At 48.4% G+C, this 18,224-nt stretch overlaps 1 protein-coding gene across 3 annotated transcripts in view; it reads right to left on the bottom strand.

The window, feature by feature from the left end:
- ITGA6 (integrin subunit alpha 6) overlaps nucleotides 1-17,617 on the bottom strand; it is an 82,236-nt gene extending 64,619 nt beyond the window's left edge. For 2 of the 3 annotated variants that reach the window (XM_004577059.3, XM_004577060.2), the window contains exon 1: nucleotides 17,199-17,615. In XM_004577059.3, the coding sequence (XP_004577116.1) occupies nucleotides 17,199-17,380 (182 nt within the window). In that variant the 5' untranslated portion in view covers nucleotides 17,381-17,615. Of the gene's footprint in view, nucleotides 1-17,198 lie in introns of all 3 variants that reach the window. The other variant, XM_004577058.2, reaches the window with a different exon arrangement.
- Nucleotides 17,618-18,224: the final 607 nt, after the last annotated feature.

Below are 18,224 nucleotides of genomic sequence, written 5' to 3'. Positions count from 1 at the left end.
AGATCTAGAATCTGCATCCAGACTGATGAAATACACCATGCTTTATACTTAAGAACTGATACAGACATGAGAAATGCTAAACAAGCTCCTGCTCTCTGCAACACAGAACAAGCCCTAATGCTGGCCAGGAGAAAAGACACAAGGTGCAGCAGAGTATACACGCTATGCTACCAACTGTGAGAAAAAAGCACAGCAAATGTGTGCTTCGAAACCTGCAGGTCCCCCTGGGAGGACTCCTAAACCAGGCAAACCATGGCCACCTCCAAGAAGAACAGGAGCACTACAGTGGGAGGTGACCTTCCATTTGTAATATTCAAAAATTGATTAAAAATGCATAATATGTAGCCATTATTGTGGTGCAGGTAGTGAAGCCCCCGCTTACAAAATTGATATCCCATATCAGTACTGATTCGAATCCCAGCTGTTGTGCTTTCCATCCGGTTCCCTGCTAATATACCAATATGCCTGAGAAAGCAGTGGAGGATGATCCAAGTCCTTGGACCCCTGCACCCAATGGGAGAACAGGAAGAAGTTCCTGATTCCTGGCTTTCGCTGATCCAGCCTTGCCTGTTGCAACCATTGGGGAGTGAACCGCAGATAAAGATTCTCTCTCAAATAAACAAAACCAAAACAAAACACTTTTAAAGTATGTAACTTCAAACAAGTGTCAGTCGATAGACACACGTCACTGAAAGTCTTGAAGAGAAAATGACAGAGCAAGTTATAGAGGCAAAAATCAGTGCCCCAAAGTCATGAGGTAAACCTGCCAATTGCATTGAGCAAGCTCCCACATGCTAGCTAGCTGTACGTAGGCGGTTGCAGGCAACAAAGCTGAGGGTTGATTCTTACAGCCAGCTCTAGAGGCAAGGCGGGACGCTGATAAAGCAAGGACAGAAACGCATCCCTGCTGTGCCCAGGTAGCCTGGGCCTTACAAGGAAGCTGAAAACAGGGGCGGGAATATGCCGGAAAGCGAGCTGCAAACAGGGAAGGCACAGGCAAGACTTCACACAAGGCACCTCAGAGAGCTGCAGTGGGAGACACAGTGACTACAGAGAGGAGCACCAACCTTTACTAGAAACATCATAAGCCTGCCGGTGCCCAGGGGCTGTCAGCCTCACACACCACCCAACACCAAGTCCTCACCCCTGGTTTCCTCCTTTTGGAAGGGAACCCATCAGCCCAGCATACGGGGAGCCCCAACATTCAGCCCTAAAGCACCGTGAATTCTGAGTTTCGTTTGTGAACAGCTGGTGAGTTCATTGCCAGGATCTTGGTGGGAGGGAGCTGTGGACATTGCCAGGGCTGCCTGCGGCAATCACTTCCTCCCAGAAGAAGCAGCGTGGGTCGGAGGGCCTCTCACCTTTCACAGAAGCAGTGAGGAGAGGCATGGAGGGAGCTGGGCTTGCTCAGGAGCATGACAGGAGGCAGCAGCAGCCCTTATGGGAGGCACCTGGCTGCTCCTGTCCTGTGTATGGGAGGCACCCGGCTGCCCTGTCCTGTCCCATGTAGCCAAACACAGGGTCAGGCCCCGTCGCCGTCACACACTCATCCTACCAAAGACTCCTGGCAGCTCTCCAGCAAGAGAACTAGGTTCAGACACGTTTGCTGCCATGTGAACAGTTTCTGCAGACGTTTTATAGGAACAGACACCTGGCTAGGTGGAAAGAGTGGGCCAGGGGTGAGTGTGGGAAACAACGTAGCAGACCATGGATCCGGAGAGGAGAGATGGGAACAGCTCACTGGTAGTTTGCTGCTTGCTCATACCAAACCCTAGACCCCCAAGTGAGGGTTGTAGTATAACTTTCTAGACCACTCCATGGGTCACCCAACTCCTGCAGGTGATAAATAGTTTCAATGGAAAAGAGATTCACAAAGCATTACCAGGTAACATTACTAGCACTACTCTCAGGCTAGAACTGCAGTGTAGAGCCTCCACCTGCAGTGCCAGCATCCATATGGCCGCTGGTTTAAGTCCCAGCTGCTCCACTTTTGAGCCAGCTCCCTGCTACTGCATGTGGCAAAGCTTTGGCATATGACCCAAATGTTTGAGCCACTGCACCCTCACAGGAGACCCAGAAGAATCTCATGGCTTCAGATGCACCCAGATCCAGGCGTTGCAGCCATTTAGGACTGATGAGGAAAAGGAAGATCTATCCCTATAACTCTAAATAAATAAATCTTAAAAATCCACCCACTCTCGTCAAGTAGATGAAAATACCTACTGTGTGCACTGGTTTAGGTTGTTCTTTAAGAGTATGAAGAGTCAGGCTCCACCTTGAACCTAGGCAGATTCTGATCATGGGATCTAACTTAGACACACTCTGCCCTCAGAGGTCTTACCGCTTAGAACTCTCCCAATACCAGGAGGAGGCAGGTGTTGCAATATCGGTTAAGCTGATGCCTGGATTCCCAGGTCAGTCATTTTGACAGCCTGTTTTGAACCTAAACCTAATAAGATCTAAGCAATAGATAAATTAGAAAAAACATAAATTAGGGGCAGGCGTTGTGGCAGCAACAGGTTAAGCCATCACTTGGGATGTCCACATTCCTTGAAGAGTGTCAGTTCAAGTCCCATCTGCTTTGTTTCAGGATCCAGTTTTCTGCTAACTCATCCTGTGATGCAGCTGGCTCAAGTGCTTAGGTCCCTGCTCCCCATGGGAAAGACCCACCCAGAGCTCCAGACCCTTGATTTTAGCCTAACCCTGACTATTGCAGGCATTTCCGGGGGTTTCTCCGTTTTCTGCAGTTCTGTCTTTCAAGCAGCAGAAAATAAACATTTTTTTTTAATATGAAGGGAAGAATATAAAACTGTACCCAGGTGACAGATTAACATGACTGTGAGGAAACCTGGGGGGTGGGGTAGACAAGCATTTGCAAGACAAGCTGCAGGCAGGGACCACAGGGGCAGCTGTCCCCATTGGCCATCCCTGAACAAACAGGCACTTTCTTTCGAACTTTGACCTGCAAATGTGCCATTGTCACATCAAACCTTAGCTCAGGTATGAACAGTGTACAACTGAAACCACTCTTCATTGCATTTCAAAGAAATTAGGAGTTAGGAACAGGGAAGGATTGTAAATTAGAAATAAACAAATAGAACCAGCCTTCCATCTGTTGTGACTGCCTCTCTAACTCAAAAATTCCAGAAGACAAATTTCTTTGGTTTCTCAAGGGATGCCAAGTGGAGAAGCCAGAGGTGGAGCCAGGCATTACTGAACTCAAGGGAGCAATCCTTCACCAAGATGGAAAAACACAGCTCAGGGTGGGAGCCTGAACTTCAACTTCCACCATGAATGTCAGGCTTTCAATTCCACTGCCACGAGTCTCCATGCACCGACTGTGTCAGATGATACATGATTTAGCACAATTCTCTACTGAGTTAAAGTTTAGCCTATCTGTATTTTATGGCCTCATAACATTCTCATCTCAGAACTGCAGAACAAGTTTTAAAACTGTTAGGATATTCACAGCAGTGGATATACTTAACGCTGCTGTCTGTTTATAAATGGCTAACATATTATGTGGTTTTTCTTTTTACCACAATTAAATTTTCTAAATGCCAAGGTAAAACGGACCCTTCAGAAAAAAGAAAAGAAGAAATGGTTAGTCAAGTTTCTATTCTCTGGAAGTCTTCAATATATTGGGCAGAATTAAATTAAGTAAAAGAGCTCAAATACCAATTGAGTACCTGTTTGTGTGAACCAGACTTGAACCACAAATAGACAAGATGTCAGTCTTAACTCGCTGGGAAAGGGTGACAGTTCTGTGTTTGCTTTCTCAATCTCAAGCCATCACGTGGGAGATACTTAAAAACTGTTCTAGGGACCAGCACTGTGTTGTATTATGTTAAGCCTCCGCCTGCAGTGCTGACATCCTGAGTGGGCACCAATTTTGTCCTGGCTGCTCCCCTTTCAATTGTTAGGTTTTAAACACACTCAAAAAATTCTCACGTTCTTACGCGCAGCTAATTTCCGCCGCCAAGTCCTCTTTCCACGAGTAGTTTACCGCAAGCCAAAATCCCAGACACAACGAGGGGTTTGGGAGGTCCTTTTATTACTACAGGATAGGGACGGGAGCGGGGGTGGAGGGGGAACAGGAAGGGAAATATCTCCTGCCATGGTGGCAGGACGGAGGCCGCCAAGGCAGGGGAGGGGAGCAGGATGGAGTGGACAGGGGAGAGCCAGGAGAGGGGGAAGAGGGGCAAGAGGAGGGGGGAAACGTGGAGGCTCATTCATTCAACCCAGGTGAGCCTGCAAGGTGGGGGCGGGGCAGGGAATTGGTTGGGAGGAGGGGCTGTGGGCAGCCCCCAGAGACTGGTGACTGAGATTATCTAAACCACAGGTAGGTGGGGACTAGGGGGAGGGGCCGTGAGAGATTGGGAGGTGGGGTTCTCAGGTAAGACGCCTGGAGGTTAAATTTCATTGGTGGATAATCGGAACAGTGCGAATTTCACAAGCGGCGGGGGGGAGGGGGAATCACTCCTCATACCAATCCAGCCCCCAGCTAATGTCTAGCAAAACAGCAGAAGGCAGCCCAACTGCGTGGGCCCCACCACCCATGTGGAAGATTCAGATGGAGTTCCAGGCACCTGGCTTCAGTTTGGTCCAGCTCCAGCCATTTGCAACTATTTGGGGAGTGAATCAGATGATGGAACAGCTTTCTCTGTTACTGTTTCAATTTTTTTTTCCCAATAAATGTTCTGAAATGCTGGCAAAATGGAATAAGATTGTGTGAGGAGTCAAGGGGGACAGTGGGCAGTTAGGGTTTTTCTGGTCCCACTTGTGGCTCTCCTCTCACAGGACAACTTAACCTTTAACTTGGCCTAAGGGTCAAGTCAGATTATTGAGAGCTACAAAAACTTCCCAGGGTGAGGGCACTGGTCTCTAAGGTACTCACAACAAGAAACGATGTGCCAGGTACTTTTACACTCAAGATATTTTATCTTCACAACCCTATGAGTAAGAGGCTACAAGTACTTTTTTTACTAACAAGGACAAGCACTTGTTCAAGGTCAAATCAATGTAGAGCGAAAGAGCTGGTATGCAATTCCACATGCACCTGCTTTTAGAATGCAGTTCTTACCTCTCCAGGCAAACTTCTACACAGGCACTGACAGGACTAATGACCTCAGTGTTACTCACTGAGAAATCAGAAGCAACCAGCAAATGGAAATCCTGCCCTTACACCAAGACACCTCGCACCTTCCAGCACTTGTGACCCTCCAAGGGACCTTCTCTCCTCACTGTTAGGAGCCACTCATGCTCCAACAATGAAGCCAATCCTTCAGAGCTGTCCCTCTTACCTAACACACACACACACACACACACACACACACAGCCCCAACAAATCTCCCTTCTCTTGCACTGACTTTCCCTTTCCTACGGAAACATTCTCATCAACACATTAGCTCACTATAATTCGCAGCCATCTTAAAAAAAAAAAATAGAAGAACCCTCCTGACCCCATTTCCCCTTCCAGCTATTGTCCCAAGGCTCTTTCCTGCTCTTCTGTTCTCTCCCAAACCTGCTCCAATCAGGGGCTGCTCCTACTGCCTGGCTGCAAGGGCTCTGAAAAGCCAGCAAAACTCCACCCCATTCATCAGGTGGTTCCAGGAGTGTAGTTCTCCCAGCTCTCCTGCCCCTCCTAACCTCTAGGTGTAGGGGTACCCAGGGCTCAATCTCTAACCTTCGCAGAGCACACAAAGCTAACTGCGCTCAATACAACCTAGACACCATCCAGCCAAATCTTCCACCTGAACTTCAGGTTGCCTATCCATCGGCTCCACTCGGATGTCTAGACATCTCAGAGGTCATGTGAAGCATTAAGCTCTTGCTCTCTCCCCAGACCAAAACACAACAGCCTGCCAACAGCTCAGGCCAAAAACCATAAACACATGTATTCATTTCTACTCTCATTCACGAATAACTCGTGCATAACACATCTGGTTGACTACACTTTCAAAACATAACCGAAATACAACCACTTGTTACTACATCCACGGCTGTCAACTCAAGCCATCATCATCTCTCTGTTATAACACGAGTCCCGTAAATAGCATCAGCTGAGTCCCACAGTGCACATGTGGGGTGCGAACTAGCAGACTAGTGCTCTCTCTCACTCTTTCCCCTTTCCCCAAATAAATAACTTGATAACACATATCAAAAATATTTTTTAAAATCTTTGAGGCTGAAATAGAAGACAGGATAAAATAAACAAATACACACACACAAATAAACAAGCTGACAGAGAACACTTTCTTATTCCCAAACACTGAAAACCCTGACGATTTTGGCTGCTACTAAGCTTGGAGGCAGCAACAGAAACTATTGTGGCACAGCATTTACCTCCTGGGATCACCCTGAGCCAGGTAACGGGTCTCAGTTAACTTCTGTAGCAGCCCTGGTGCCTTTCTTAGACAGCACATGTCTTGCTAAACCTGGCTTATCTAAAATGGCATCTGCAGTAGCTTCACCATGACCTCCTCTGCCCTCTACCCACCTGCTTCGGCTGACTTCACAAGGTCCTTCCGGCCATCTACATCCGCAGGCCTGGCAGTGTCCAGATCCAGGTCACTCTGCATGTGTGAGCTCCTATAAGGTCACTCCGTCGCCAGCTCCCAGCTTTTGCCAGAGGTCTGAACTGGCCTCAGCAGGCTGCTAGGTCACGGTGCAGTGCTGCCAGCTTTCCTGGGAGCCTCCCCACAAGGCTGGGTTCCCTAGGCTCAGGCAACTTCCCCTCACTTCACATTCACCCCAGGTATTTCTAGCCTCTTGTTCCTCCCTCCTCCAGCCCCTTCAATACCTCCAACAGAGTTTGGGACAATACCTGATATTTGCACTTCCAATGCCTTTGTTGTAAAGAAAGGACCAGCCATGCCAAGGAAGTGAAGCCAGCAACAAACAAGACACTTCAGTAGTACAGGCCCAGGAAGGATTTCAACTCACCTCACCAAGGACCAAGCAACTCGATATCCCATTGCTGCCATGTGGGCCATCCGTATCAGGCAGTCATCCCATGCACCAACACCTCTGCCCCCACATACGGGACAGCCTCCCTGCTCCCCTGTCCCCATTCCAAGGACAGGTCCTGTGCTGGTCCCCACACATTGAACAGCCACCTCACATCTCTGTCTCCACACACACCACGGGCTCCCTGCAACTCTGTCCCCACATATGGAACAGACACTCCAGGCTTCTGTCCCCACAGAGGACAGCCTTCTTGTGTTTCTGTTCCCACACATGTGGTAGATACCCTGTCCCTCTGTCCTCATACATGAGACAGACACTCCAGGCTTCTGTCCCCACATATGGGACAGTCACCCCAAGCCTTTTGTCTGCATACAGGCAACAGTCACCCCATATCTTTGGCTGTAATCTACCCTGAAAAGGACCCTTTATGGCAAAGGCTGCATTGCTTGCTCTGTCAGGACCCACAAAGCGGTACTTCCTGAAAAGCAGGGCCTCTGACTCCATAAGTGACAAAGTGGGCACCTGGCTAGTGAGAGCTGAGGGTCAGGATGTCTTCCCTTTGGTCTATGTTTCCCTGTCCTGGCACAACACAGACACCACTGAAAAACACCTCAGTACAAACAAATGCTCCTTTCAAAATCAAGCAGCCACCATGACACCCCCAAGCAAAGCAAACATGAATCATGGGAAAAATCATAGTGCCCTGTGTATGCTTCGTATCAGTAACAAATACAGGACTTTCAAATGCTCCCCAAGTTTATTTTTACTTCTATATTCCCAGGATTTGTATACCTATTCTGTAAAAGGGTTTTCTGATACTATAATTGAAAAAGCTTTGTAAAATGAGTAGGAATCAGGGCCCGGCGCGATAGCATAATGGTTAAGGTCCTCGCCTTGAACATGCCGGGATCCCATATGGGCTCCAGTTCTAATCCCGGCGGCTCCACTTCCCATCCAGCTCCCTGCTTGTGGCCTGGGAAAGCAGTTGAGGACGGCCCAAAGCCTTGGGACCCTGCACCTGTGTGGGAGACCTGAAAGAAGTTCCTGGCTCCTATCCTGAAGAACAGGAAGTTAGGAGGGGGAATCACAGTTCCGGACCTCTGGACATACTATAGGGCAGTGGTTATCAAAACAGCCTGGTACTGGCACAAGGATAGAGAGGAAGATCAATGGAGCAGAATAGAAACACCAGAAGGAAACCACACAGATACAGCCAAATAATCTTTGACAAAAAGACAAACGACAATCCAGGCAAATGGGAAGGTCTGTTCAATAAATGCTGTTGGGACAACTGGTTCATAGCCTGCAGAAACAAAAAAATAGATCCACATCTCTCACCATACACTAAGATCAGATCCAAATGGATAACAGATCTAAACCTACATCCAGAAACCTTCAAACTTTTGGAAGAAAATGTTGGAAACACACTGCAACACTTAGGGGTAGGCCCTTACTTCCTAAAAAAGACTCCAAATGCAGTAGAAATCAAGACCAAAATAAACAATTGGGACCTCATCAAACTAAGAAGCTTCTGTACAGCTAGAGAAACAATCAACAAAGTAAAAAGGCAACCCACAGAATGGGAGAAGATCTTCGCACACGACATAGGTGATAGAGGGCTGATCTCCAGAATATACAAAGAGCTACAAAACAACCAAAATGTCAAAACAAACAAGCCACTCAAGAAATGGGCACGGGAAATGGGCAAACACTTCACAAAGGAACAAACCCAAATGGCAAATAAACATATGAAAAAATGCTCAAGTTCCCTGGCAATGAGGGAAATCCAAATTAAAACATCAATGAGGTACCACCTAACGCCAGTAAGACTGGCCCACATGAATAAAAGCACCAACAACACTTGTTGGCGAGGTTGCGGGGGAAAAGGGATCCCTACTCCACTGCTGGTGGGGCTGCAGGCTGGTACAGCCTCTATGGAAATCAGTATGGAGAATATTCAAACAACTCAAATTCAACATACCGTATGATCCAGCAATAGCACTCCTAGGAATATATCCAGAACAATTGTTTTATGAGAAACCAACATGCACTCCTATGCTCATAGCAGCACAATCAGTAATTGCAAAAACATGGAAGCAGCCAAAATGCCCATCAACAGAGGATTGGATAAGAAAGCTATGGTTCATCTACTCCATGGAATACTACTCAGCTATTAAAAAAAACAAAATGCAGTTCTTTGTGGCCAAATGGGCCAAACTGGAAACCATAATGCTAAGGGAAATGAGCCAATCCCAAAAGGTTAAATACCACATGTTTGCCTTAATTTAAGATGATATGATGTTATGTATAACATGTTATGTTTTGAATGTTATATGTTGTGTATAAACTAAAATTGAAGTATAGGTGAGGTGGTCACAGAAGGTGGCTGGGAACTCGCATTTACTTTTAACATATTGGTTACTCATTACTATGTCAATTAATTCCATAATGATGTAAATTTTTGCTGATGGTATGTTGGAGCTTTCAATTGACTGGGATGATACTCTGCTGGCTCTGTCTTCAGACCAGAGAGGGTATACCTAAGAAGCCGTTGAACTTGACTGGACAATAAGATGCTGGACTCTATGTTTGGTATACGCTTGCAATGGGGGAATCTCAACTGAACTTGAGCTGTGGTTATGCAACAAGGTGGAGGAATCCACCATGGTGGGAGGGTTTAGGGAGGGGTGGGGAGAACCCAAGTATCTATGTAACTGTGTCACATAATACAATGTAATTAATGAAGTTAAATAATAAATAATTAAAAAAAAAAAAAGAAGAAGTTCCTGGCTCCTGGCTTCGGATTAGTGCAGCACCGGCCATTGGTGGACACTTGGGGAGTGAATTATCAGACGAAAGATCTTCCTCTCTGTCTCTCCTCCTCTCTGTATATCTGCCTTTCCAGTAAGATAAATAAATCTTTAAAAAAATGAGTAGGAATCAGACTATAGGACGTGCTGAATACATCTAGTTGCTTGGCAAACACACAGCCCCACACTGCACTTCTCTCCCAACCCGTCTAATTCGGAATAGTATTGCTTACCATTTAGTTTGCTTTAGAGACTTCTCAGTGTTCAAACCTCTTTTGACTAGTTCGGGATTAAATGAAGTAGTAGTGGTATTCCACTAGAATCTGGCCCCAAGGTGAAGTGGAGAGGGCCTGCTATCCCTCTGGGGCTCAGAAAGGTTGCTATGCCTAGGAATCAGTAAGTGGTTTAGAAGAATGGTCCTGTTATCTAACAAGAAAACCCCAAAGCAAAGACAGACTCTGGTGATGGGGTCCAAGCGCATGCCCCAGTTTGCCACTAACTAGCTTCCTAAAACTAATTTCAAGATCACTGTTTGCCAAGCTAAACACCAATTTTCAAACAGATCTGTTAAGAAACCACTCTGCTCCATCAATCTATCAACCTTAGGCAGTGTCATAAGTAACTACCAGTCCATCTCCTAGGAGCTCCTTCCTACCACATGTTCATGGCAAGTTAAAGCAAAGAAAAATAAATAGTCAGCAACCTTGCCCTGGACATGATACAAATGACCCCACCTCCTAGGATGGGGGTCTAGGGATGCTCTCAAAGTCAGGTCTGAGAAGGTCCTGACGCCAGCTGGTTGGGGTTCTTTAAGGATTAGTTCACCCTATAACTGTGCAACCCAGCCTTCGAAGGCAGCCCACCCAGTCTCTGGCTCCCCAGAATCTTTGCAAGCCCAGGCATCTGTTTACTCATCTCCTCCTGACACCAAAACATCAATGGATGCAGCTGGTAGGGATACTGCTTTCCTATCCCCGTGCACAGGGTTTGGTACCAGCTCTGTCCTTGACTCCAGTTTCCTGCTAACATGGACCCTGGGAGACATCAATGATGGCTCAAGTTACCTGGCTTCCTGGGAGAGCTGGACTGAGTTCCATGTTCCTGGCTTTGACTCAGCTCAGCTCTGGCCATTGTGTTCATTATGGGGAACAAACCAACTGATGGGGAGCTCTCTCTCATGTTTTCTCTCTGCTTCTGCTTCTCGGGTATTTTCTTAAAAGACGAAAAATGACACTTTGTAGAATCCATCACTTAAAACCACAAGGTATGGTGCTCCAGCGTGGTAGCCTACTGGCTAAAAGTCCTCGCCTTGCATGCACTAGGATCTGTAAATCTGCCTTTTCAAGAAAAATTTAAAAACTAATCTTAAAAAAAAAAAAGGTATAGCTTTTTCAGGATGTACTTTTTCCAACACAAGGTATCCAGGAAGGACCAGAAGAAAGGGAGAATATACATTTACGTACCAAAATCAAACCCAAAAGGTAGACCCACTTACATTGTCCCTGTTGGGAGATTTTTTTTTTAAAAGATTTATTTGTTATTATTGGAAAGGCAGATTTACAGAGAAAAAGAGAGACAGAAAGATCTTCTATCTGCTGGTTCACTCCCCAAGTGGCTGCAATGACCATAGCTGAGTCAATCCAAAGCCATGAGCCAGGAGCTTTTTCTGGGTCTTCCACGCTGGTGCAGGGTCCCAAGGCCTTGCACAATCCTCCACTGATTTCCCAGATCACATGCAAGGAGCTAGATGGGAAATGGAACAGCCGGAACAAGAACTGGCTCCTACATGAGATTCCAAGGGATGCAAAGCGAGGATTTAGCCACAGGCTATCCCGCTGGGCCCACCTACGCAGAATTCAAACCAACTCATCTCTACTCTTCCAGCCTTGGCTTCCATTATTTAGCAGGCAGGAGGTTGCTTCCTCTAGGACAGCACTAGTCTGAGATACTAAAGAATCCTGGCCTTAAAAATGAGAGGCATAATCCAACCCAGGGGTTACAACCACCAGCTGATCGGAGTGATGGACTGTGGCGGGCACTGTGCTTACTAACAGTGCATGTAGGAGCCTGGACTGGGAACGCCTCAAAGTTTCTTTGGGGATTCCCCTGAACAAAATGGAGGAATCAAAACATTAACCAAGAAAAGATGGAAGATGGAGTAGATCAATCAACCACCTCAGCTATATGCTTGCAGCGGAAAACTGGACAAGGGGAAACTCTAAGATGGACTGTGTCGATCAGTGGACTCTGCACCAGCCTCATCGTACCTGGATTGTTGCTGATGATATGTTGGAGCTTCTAATTGATAGAGGTGACGCTGTGCTGGCTCTGCCTTCAAACCTGAGAGGGCCTCCCTAAGAGGCCGTTGAACTTGACTGGACAGTGGGATGCTGGACTTGGTATGGTGTGAGCTTGTAATTAGTGAATCCCAACAGAACCTGAGCTGTGGTTATGCATCATGGTGAAGGAATTCACCATGGGGGAAGGGTTTGGGGTAAAGGGGGGAGAATCCCAGTACCTATGAAATTGTGTCATGTAAAACAATGTAATTAATGAATAAAAAAAAAAATGAGAGGCATAGAGAGGTTAGATGTCCCATACAATGTCACAGAAAGAACTGGCAGAACCAGGTGTGAGGCACACTCTTCTCCATGACCTTTTCTGCTGCCTTTTGTGTAAAGTTTGGCTGAAACCCAGAAAACTTATGGCATGGCAGCACACAGGGTGACATTGCTGCTTGTTATGTTGGGATTCGATATCTGAGCATGGGTCTGAGTCCTGGCAGCTCCGTTTCCAACCCAGCCCCCTGCTAATACACCTTGGAGGACAGGGAACCCCAGTGCTAAGGCCCCTGTCACTAGCAGGAGACAGCCAGATGGCTCAGCCTGGCTCAGTCACAACCGCTACAGCCATTTAAAGAAGAAACCAGTGGAGGGGAGATATCTCTTTTTCTGTCTGCTTCTCTCTGTCACTCTGCCTTTCAAATAAATAAATAATCTTTTTAAGTAAAAAAAGGAAGAAGAAGAAGAAAGATTCCTGGATCACATTTAGAAAAACTGACACATCAGATAAAAGCTGAGCTGAGAATCAACCTTTTGATCAAAACATTCTTCAAGTAGCTCCCCATCAAAATCAGCCAGTTTTCAGAATCCCCGTGGTTCCTCTCTGGCAGGAAGCTGTTGGATTCTAGACTTGTTCTGGCATCCAGAACAACAGGGTCTGTCAGCATCCCCATCGGCCATTTCTGCAGTGCCTAATCCTTACCAGCCTGCCCAGAGGCCAGCATGAGGCCCATAGGCCCCAGGGCTCCAGACTACCGGCTCCCAACAATTCCATTTCTGGCCAGTGCAGTCATTTGAAGAGTGAACAAACAGATGAAGATCTCTCTCTCTTCCCCTGCCCCTCTGTAACTCTGCCTTTCAAATAAAAAATAAGTAATAAATTAGAAAGTACCAACATATTTTTGGAGGGGGTGTTTAACCTGAAGTTAAAATACCAGCAAAGCTACCAGAGTCCAACATCAGAGTGCCCAGGTTCAGTACCTGACTCTGGCTCCTGACTCCAGACTCTGGGAACAAGTGGCAAGTGGCAATGGCTCAAGTAATTGTGTTCCTGCCACACATGCAGAAGACCTGGATTGAGCTCCTGTCCAGTTTCACTTCAGTTTCCAATGGGGGCATCTGGGGAGTGAACCAATGAATGGGAGGTCTCTGCTAATCTCAAAATACTTTAAGTTCAAAAAATATATATAGTTCCATCCAATTTGTCTATATAATCAAGCACACAGAGAACTACTTTTTCATCAGAGGAGACTCTTACTAAATAAGCATTTAACTGGACTTTCCCAAGAAACCATACTTTATGAATAGGTTGACCCTTTTCCCCCCAATATTGTCCTTACTTAGATGGTCTCACACTGGTCTATTTGTGCTTTCTTGCAGAATCCCAAGATTTTCTTTCTCTCCCTGCCCATTCTCGCTTTTTCTCTACTCTCAGGACTCAAGGTGACCCAGCAATTCCTGGAAGATGGCCCTGGGCCACCTGACTCTCTGGAGGCATCAATGAATACAAGGCAGCCAAGTGCTTAGAACACTTCCTGGACACAGCTCTGGTCCCTGCACTGCCAGAGTCCCACTTCAGGGAGCTTTTCCAGAAGGGGTAGGTAAGCAGGGAGAAGGCAAAGGAAGAAGGGCTCAGAACTCAATCCAAGGTCAGTCTGAACACAGGTCAATAGGAAGAGAGTGTAAGCACCAATTTTAAAGAGTACTCTGGCCTATATGGGAAGCCGTTCAATAAATCAACATAACAGCGCATTTCCAAGACACAGCTGCCTGCCAACATCTCCAGGTTTGAAGGACATTTCAGACTTTTCCTTTACGGGTGGCACGAGTCAGAAACACCAGAATCAAGTCCAGATTTGGCTAAAGTTCTGCTTAAGCAGCCATGGGGTCTTCAACATCTCACCGCTTTTGGTTTCAATTCTTCACCTGCAAAGGGAGGCAGTCTGACTTTAAAAGCTGGGCTTTCCCAAGTCAGAGAAAGATCAGGAAGAAACATCAGTGTCACAGCAGAAGTGACAGGGGTGTGTGGAGCCCCAAGAGGGCACTGGTGATCACGATCACAGTGTCCCCCACAAAGAAGAAAAACGAGGGTTGGCAAAAATCTAGATTTGCTCCAGAAGATCATCAACAAATATCACCTCTCTTCTAGATGGTGCCCTGCGGTCATGCATGGATCCACCTCTTCCCAGAAGATAGCAGGGTGATGACTCAGAGGATGGCTATCCACACACCTTCTACCTGGGGATGACTCAACCTTAACTACCATGAGAAATTAGACTCCAAGGTACTTAGGCCCTGTACTTAGTCACTTGGCCCAGTGACTGTCTAATATTCTTTGAACCTGCAACACTCAGAATCTATACCCGAAAACCTTGCTGGAACGTTGCCTTTTAGAGTTCTCAAAGCTTTAGAACTGCCAGAATGTTTGGTGGATCTGAGACACAGGTTTATTTTGTTATGGAATCACAACTGGAGCTGAAGATGCTAAATATTAACATACCACTGTGGAAAAATTAAACCACAAATATCTATGATGGGCTTTCTGTAACAGTGCATTTATCTAACATTCCCACATATCTCGAATGGTGTGCTCTTCTTGCTTTGGAGTGATTTGTTCAATGAGTTCATTTTTTGTTTTAAACCTAATTAAAACTGATTATAGTTACGTTGCTCTGTAGTTACTAAATGTGGCTGAAGAGTTTCAAATATCAATTATCCAATATGGACTACAACCCTTGGCTGTCCCCCAAGGCAGCCTCAGAATGACACCTCTACAGGATGGCACGCAGTAGGTACTTTTCAATTTATCAACAGCTACTATTCAGTCAACAGGAATCCTGGCTGGGCAGACCACACACCCTTTGCTTGTCATCTCTGAATATTTGGAACAACTCTGTGAAGCTCAACCTCTCCATTGCAGATACAGAAAGTAAAGCTTAAAATCAACAACTGTTAACGATCGAGAGCTCAGGTCTCTCTCCCACAAAGCCCTAAAGCACTCCCATGGTGACTTCTATGGAGTTTAGGAGATTGGGCATGACATTTTCACTGTCCAAGGAGACAACCCATGGGCATGACAGGATCCGTGTGCATTGACTGTCCTGGGAGAGCCAGTGCTATTCATGAAGCTAGGACACTTCACACAAGGTGGACAACCCTTGACTAGAGCCACAGTACCCCCTTAGAGACTGGCTACTGCTTCTGGGCCCCTGCCACGGCTCAGTCCCCTTAAGGAGACTCTCTCTCCAAGGAAGGCTCTGATCCGCTTCTCCCCTGTCACCACCCAAAAAGAGCCTTTCCGGAAGGCGCGGGCCCCAGTCACAGGCTTCTTCTTACACTCAGGCAGATTGGCACAGCTCTAACAGCAGACACCCCACGCTGCCAGAATGTGCAAAGGCAAGCTGTTAACCCATTCCCTCGGCCAGCCCACAGTCACTTCTGTACTGACAAATTCAAACTCTCCATGTGGGCAGATTGCAGATCTAAGTGTTCAAGGACACCAAACGTCATCCTCAACTGAATGAACAGAAATAACTTTTCAGTTCAGATCTATAACTCAACTGATTGCTAAGAGAAAGCAGAAGATACACAACAGGCCAAAGCTGCAGGCCCACCTACCTGGGACCTTGCCACCCACCCCTAATAGCTTCACTTCATCTAGCAGATGTTAGCAGAAAAATCCAACTGGAAGGTGTAGGAGCCAGCAACATTCAGAGGTCAGGAAGTTGTAAAGGCTTCCACCAACTCTCAATCCGGTCCACTCCTCTTACAAAATCACCCTCGCTGTGGTTGCACTTTGCTTTCTCCGCTCTGTTGGTCCTGCAAGGAGGTTCAACTGCAGGCCTGAGTGGGGAGGGGAAGCTTTTGTTGTTTTAATGCAGCCACACAGCTATAAAGGGGACAAGCTCCAAAACATCCTCTCCAAGGATCTATCCTGTGGGAACCACACACACACACAAACTCCAGCCTAAGAAGGGAGGGAGCCACTCCCAACTTTCTCCTGGGAGCCGCCCTGCGTGGTGGTGGCGGGGTAGGTGGGGGTAGTAGTTGTCACTTTCCAACTCAGTTTGCAAAATCCTTGCTCACATCAGACATTTTGCTTTAATCCACCGGCTAGGCCAGCCCAAGGCAGCGGCCCGGGCTGGGGACCACTTAAACAGCCTTGTTTTCTCAGCTGATCTAGTACTGCGGAACAGGTGTCTGGTTAGTTCCATTCCCCACCCTCTACCCTACTCCCACCCCAAAAGCATGTAGAAGTATTTCACCAAGGAACTCTCTCCCGAAAGTCAGACGGGACGCCAAGAAAGGTGGCTTCCCAACTTGTTCAGGGCGTGCCAGTCTGTCAGGGAACCCGGTGTTGCTCGGGATTTGGGGAAGGCCTGCACTTTCCTGTTACAAGGCTCCCAGCAACCCCAGAGCAGCGACGAAGCGACCCTGCACTCCACCCCCGTCTCTCTCTCTCTCTCTCTCTCTCTCTCACACACACACACACACACACACACACACACACACGAAGCTCAGCAGAGCGTGCCACCTGCTGGGGTCCCAGCAAACCTTCTCTGAGCCAAAAACCGGCAGAAAGCACTTAGCTTTATTTATTTTTTTCTTTAAAGTAAACTCTCCCGGGACCCAGGTGGGCAGTGGGTGCCCCTCACCCGGCTTGGGCCGCGACCCGGGAGGCCCTGCTCCTCCCCGGGGTCGGGGGAGGTCGGGCAGGGTCGGGGGTAGGGCTGACCGGCGGGCTCCCAGAGCGCCGAACCGGCGGGAACAGGGCGCACCCTCCCCAGTCCACGCGCGCGGGCGGCCGCCCCGAGGGTAGAGAGTGGGGGCTGGGGATGGGAAGAGTCGGGGAACTCACAGCCGCTTGTCCTCGGGCTGGAGCTGCCAGTGCATGGCCAGCGAGAAGCCGAAGAGGCTCCCGGGGTCCCCAGATTTCCGGATCACATTGTCCTCGCTGGTGTCCAAGTTGAAGGCTGAGCCAAGCCGGGCCAGGAGCCCCGCCGACAGGTAAAGCAGGCAAAGATGTCCCACGACCGCCATGGACGGGCGCACCGGGAAGGGAGAGGGGACCTGCGGCGGCCGCTCTGTGCTCCGGGCCGGGGTCGGGTGCAAGGCTTCCGCGCTGCTGCGGCCGCGGCCACCTTCGCCTCCTCTCGCCGCTGTGTCCGGCCCCACCCCCGGGACGGGTCGCGCTCTCCGCCCGGCCGCTCCCCCTCGCGGGCAGCTCCGGATCGCTGAATGAGCCCGTTGTTCTCTGGAGACTCGCAGGCGTTTTATCAAAGCGGCTAGGACGCCGGCTCCGCCTCTTCCCACCCCCGGCCCCTCCTCGCGCGCCAGCCTGCCGGCCCGCCACCACACCGCACCTTCCCGGCCCGGCCCTGGCCGCCGCGCCGCCCCACGCTGCTTGGCCCTAAGTTCTCTCCCGCCGTCCCTCACCTGCAGCGACGTGGGAGACGCGGAGGCGAGTTCGGGGCGGAGCAGCCCCCCGGGAGCAGAAGCACTGCGGCTTTGGTTGGCGTTCCGCACCGAGCAAGGCAGGCGGCTCCTACCTACCTGTAACGGAAGGTGCAGGTGATGTCCCGGGGCCTCAGGGCTTGCCGCAGCCCGGTCTTGCAAATATGGGCCTCTGCGCACATACACGCTGCGTTCATTCACTCCACAAGTGTTTGCAGAGTGCTTAACGCGTGCGGGTAACTTGGAAACCAGAGTTGCAGAAAGCCCTGGCCCGGCACCATGAGAATAGCGCACACTTCGATGGAGTGCTGGCCAATTCCCAGTGCACCTTTTGTCTCCTCAAACCCCAACACTCCTCTGTGGATTGGCAGATGACAGTACCTAAGCTCAGCTGGCCCCTGGTCATCCGGCGAAGTCAGAATTCTGCAGC

This window comes from Ochotona princeps, chromosome 5, assembly GCF_030435755.1.
Source record: "Ochotona princeps isolate mOchPri1 chromosome 5, mOchPri1.hap1, whole genome shotgun sequence".
NCBI lineage: Eukaryota > Metazoa > Chordata > Mammalia > Lagomorpha > Ochotonidae > Ochotona > Ochotona princeps.
This window is presented reverse-complemented; position numbering and strand designations above follow the sequence as displayed.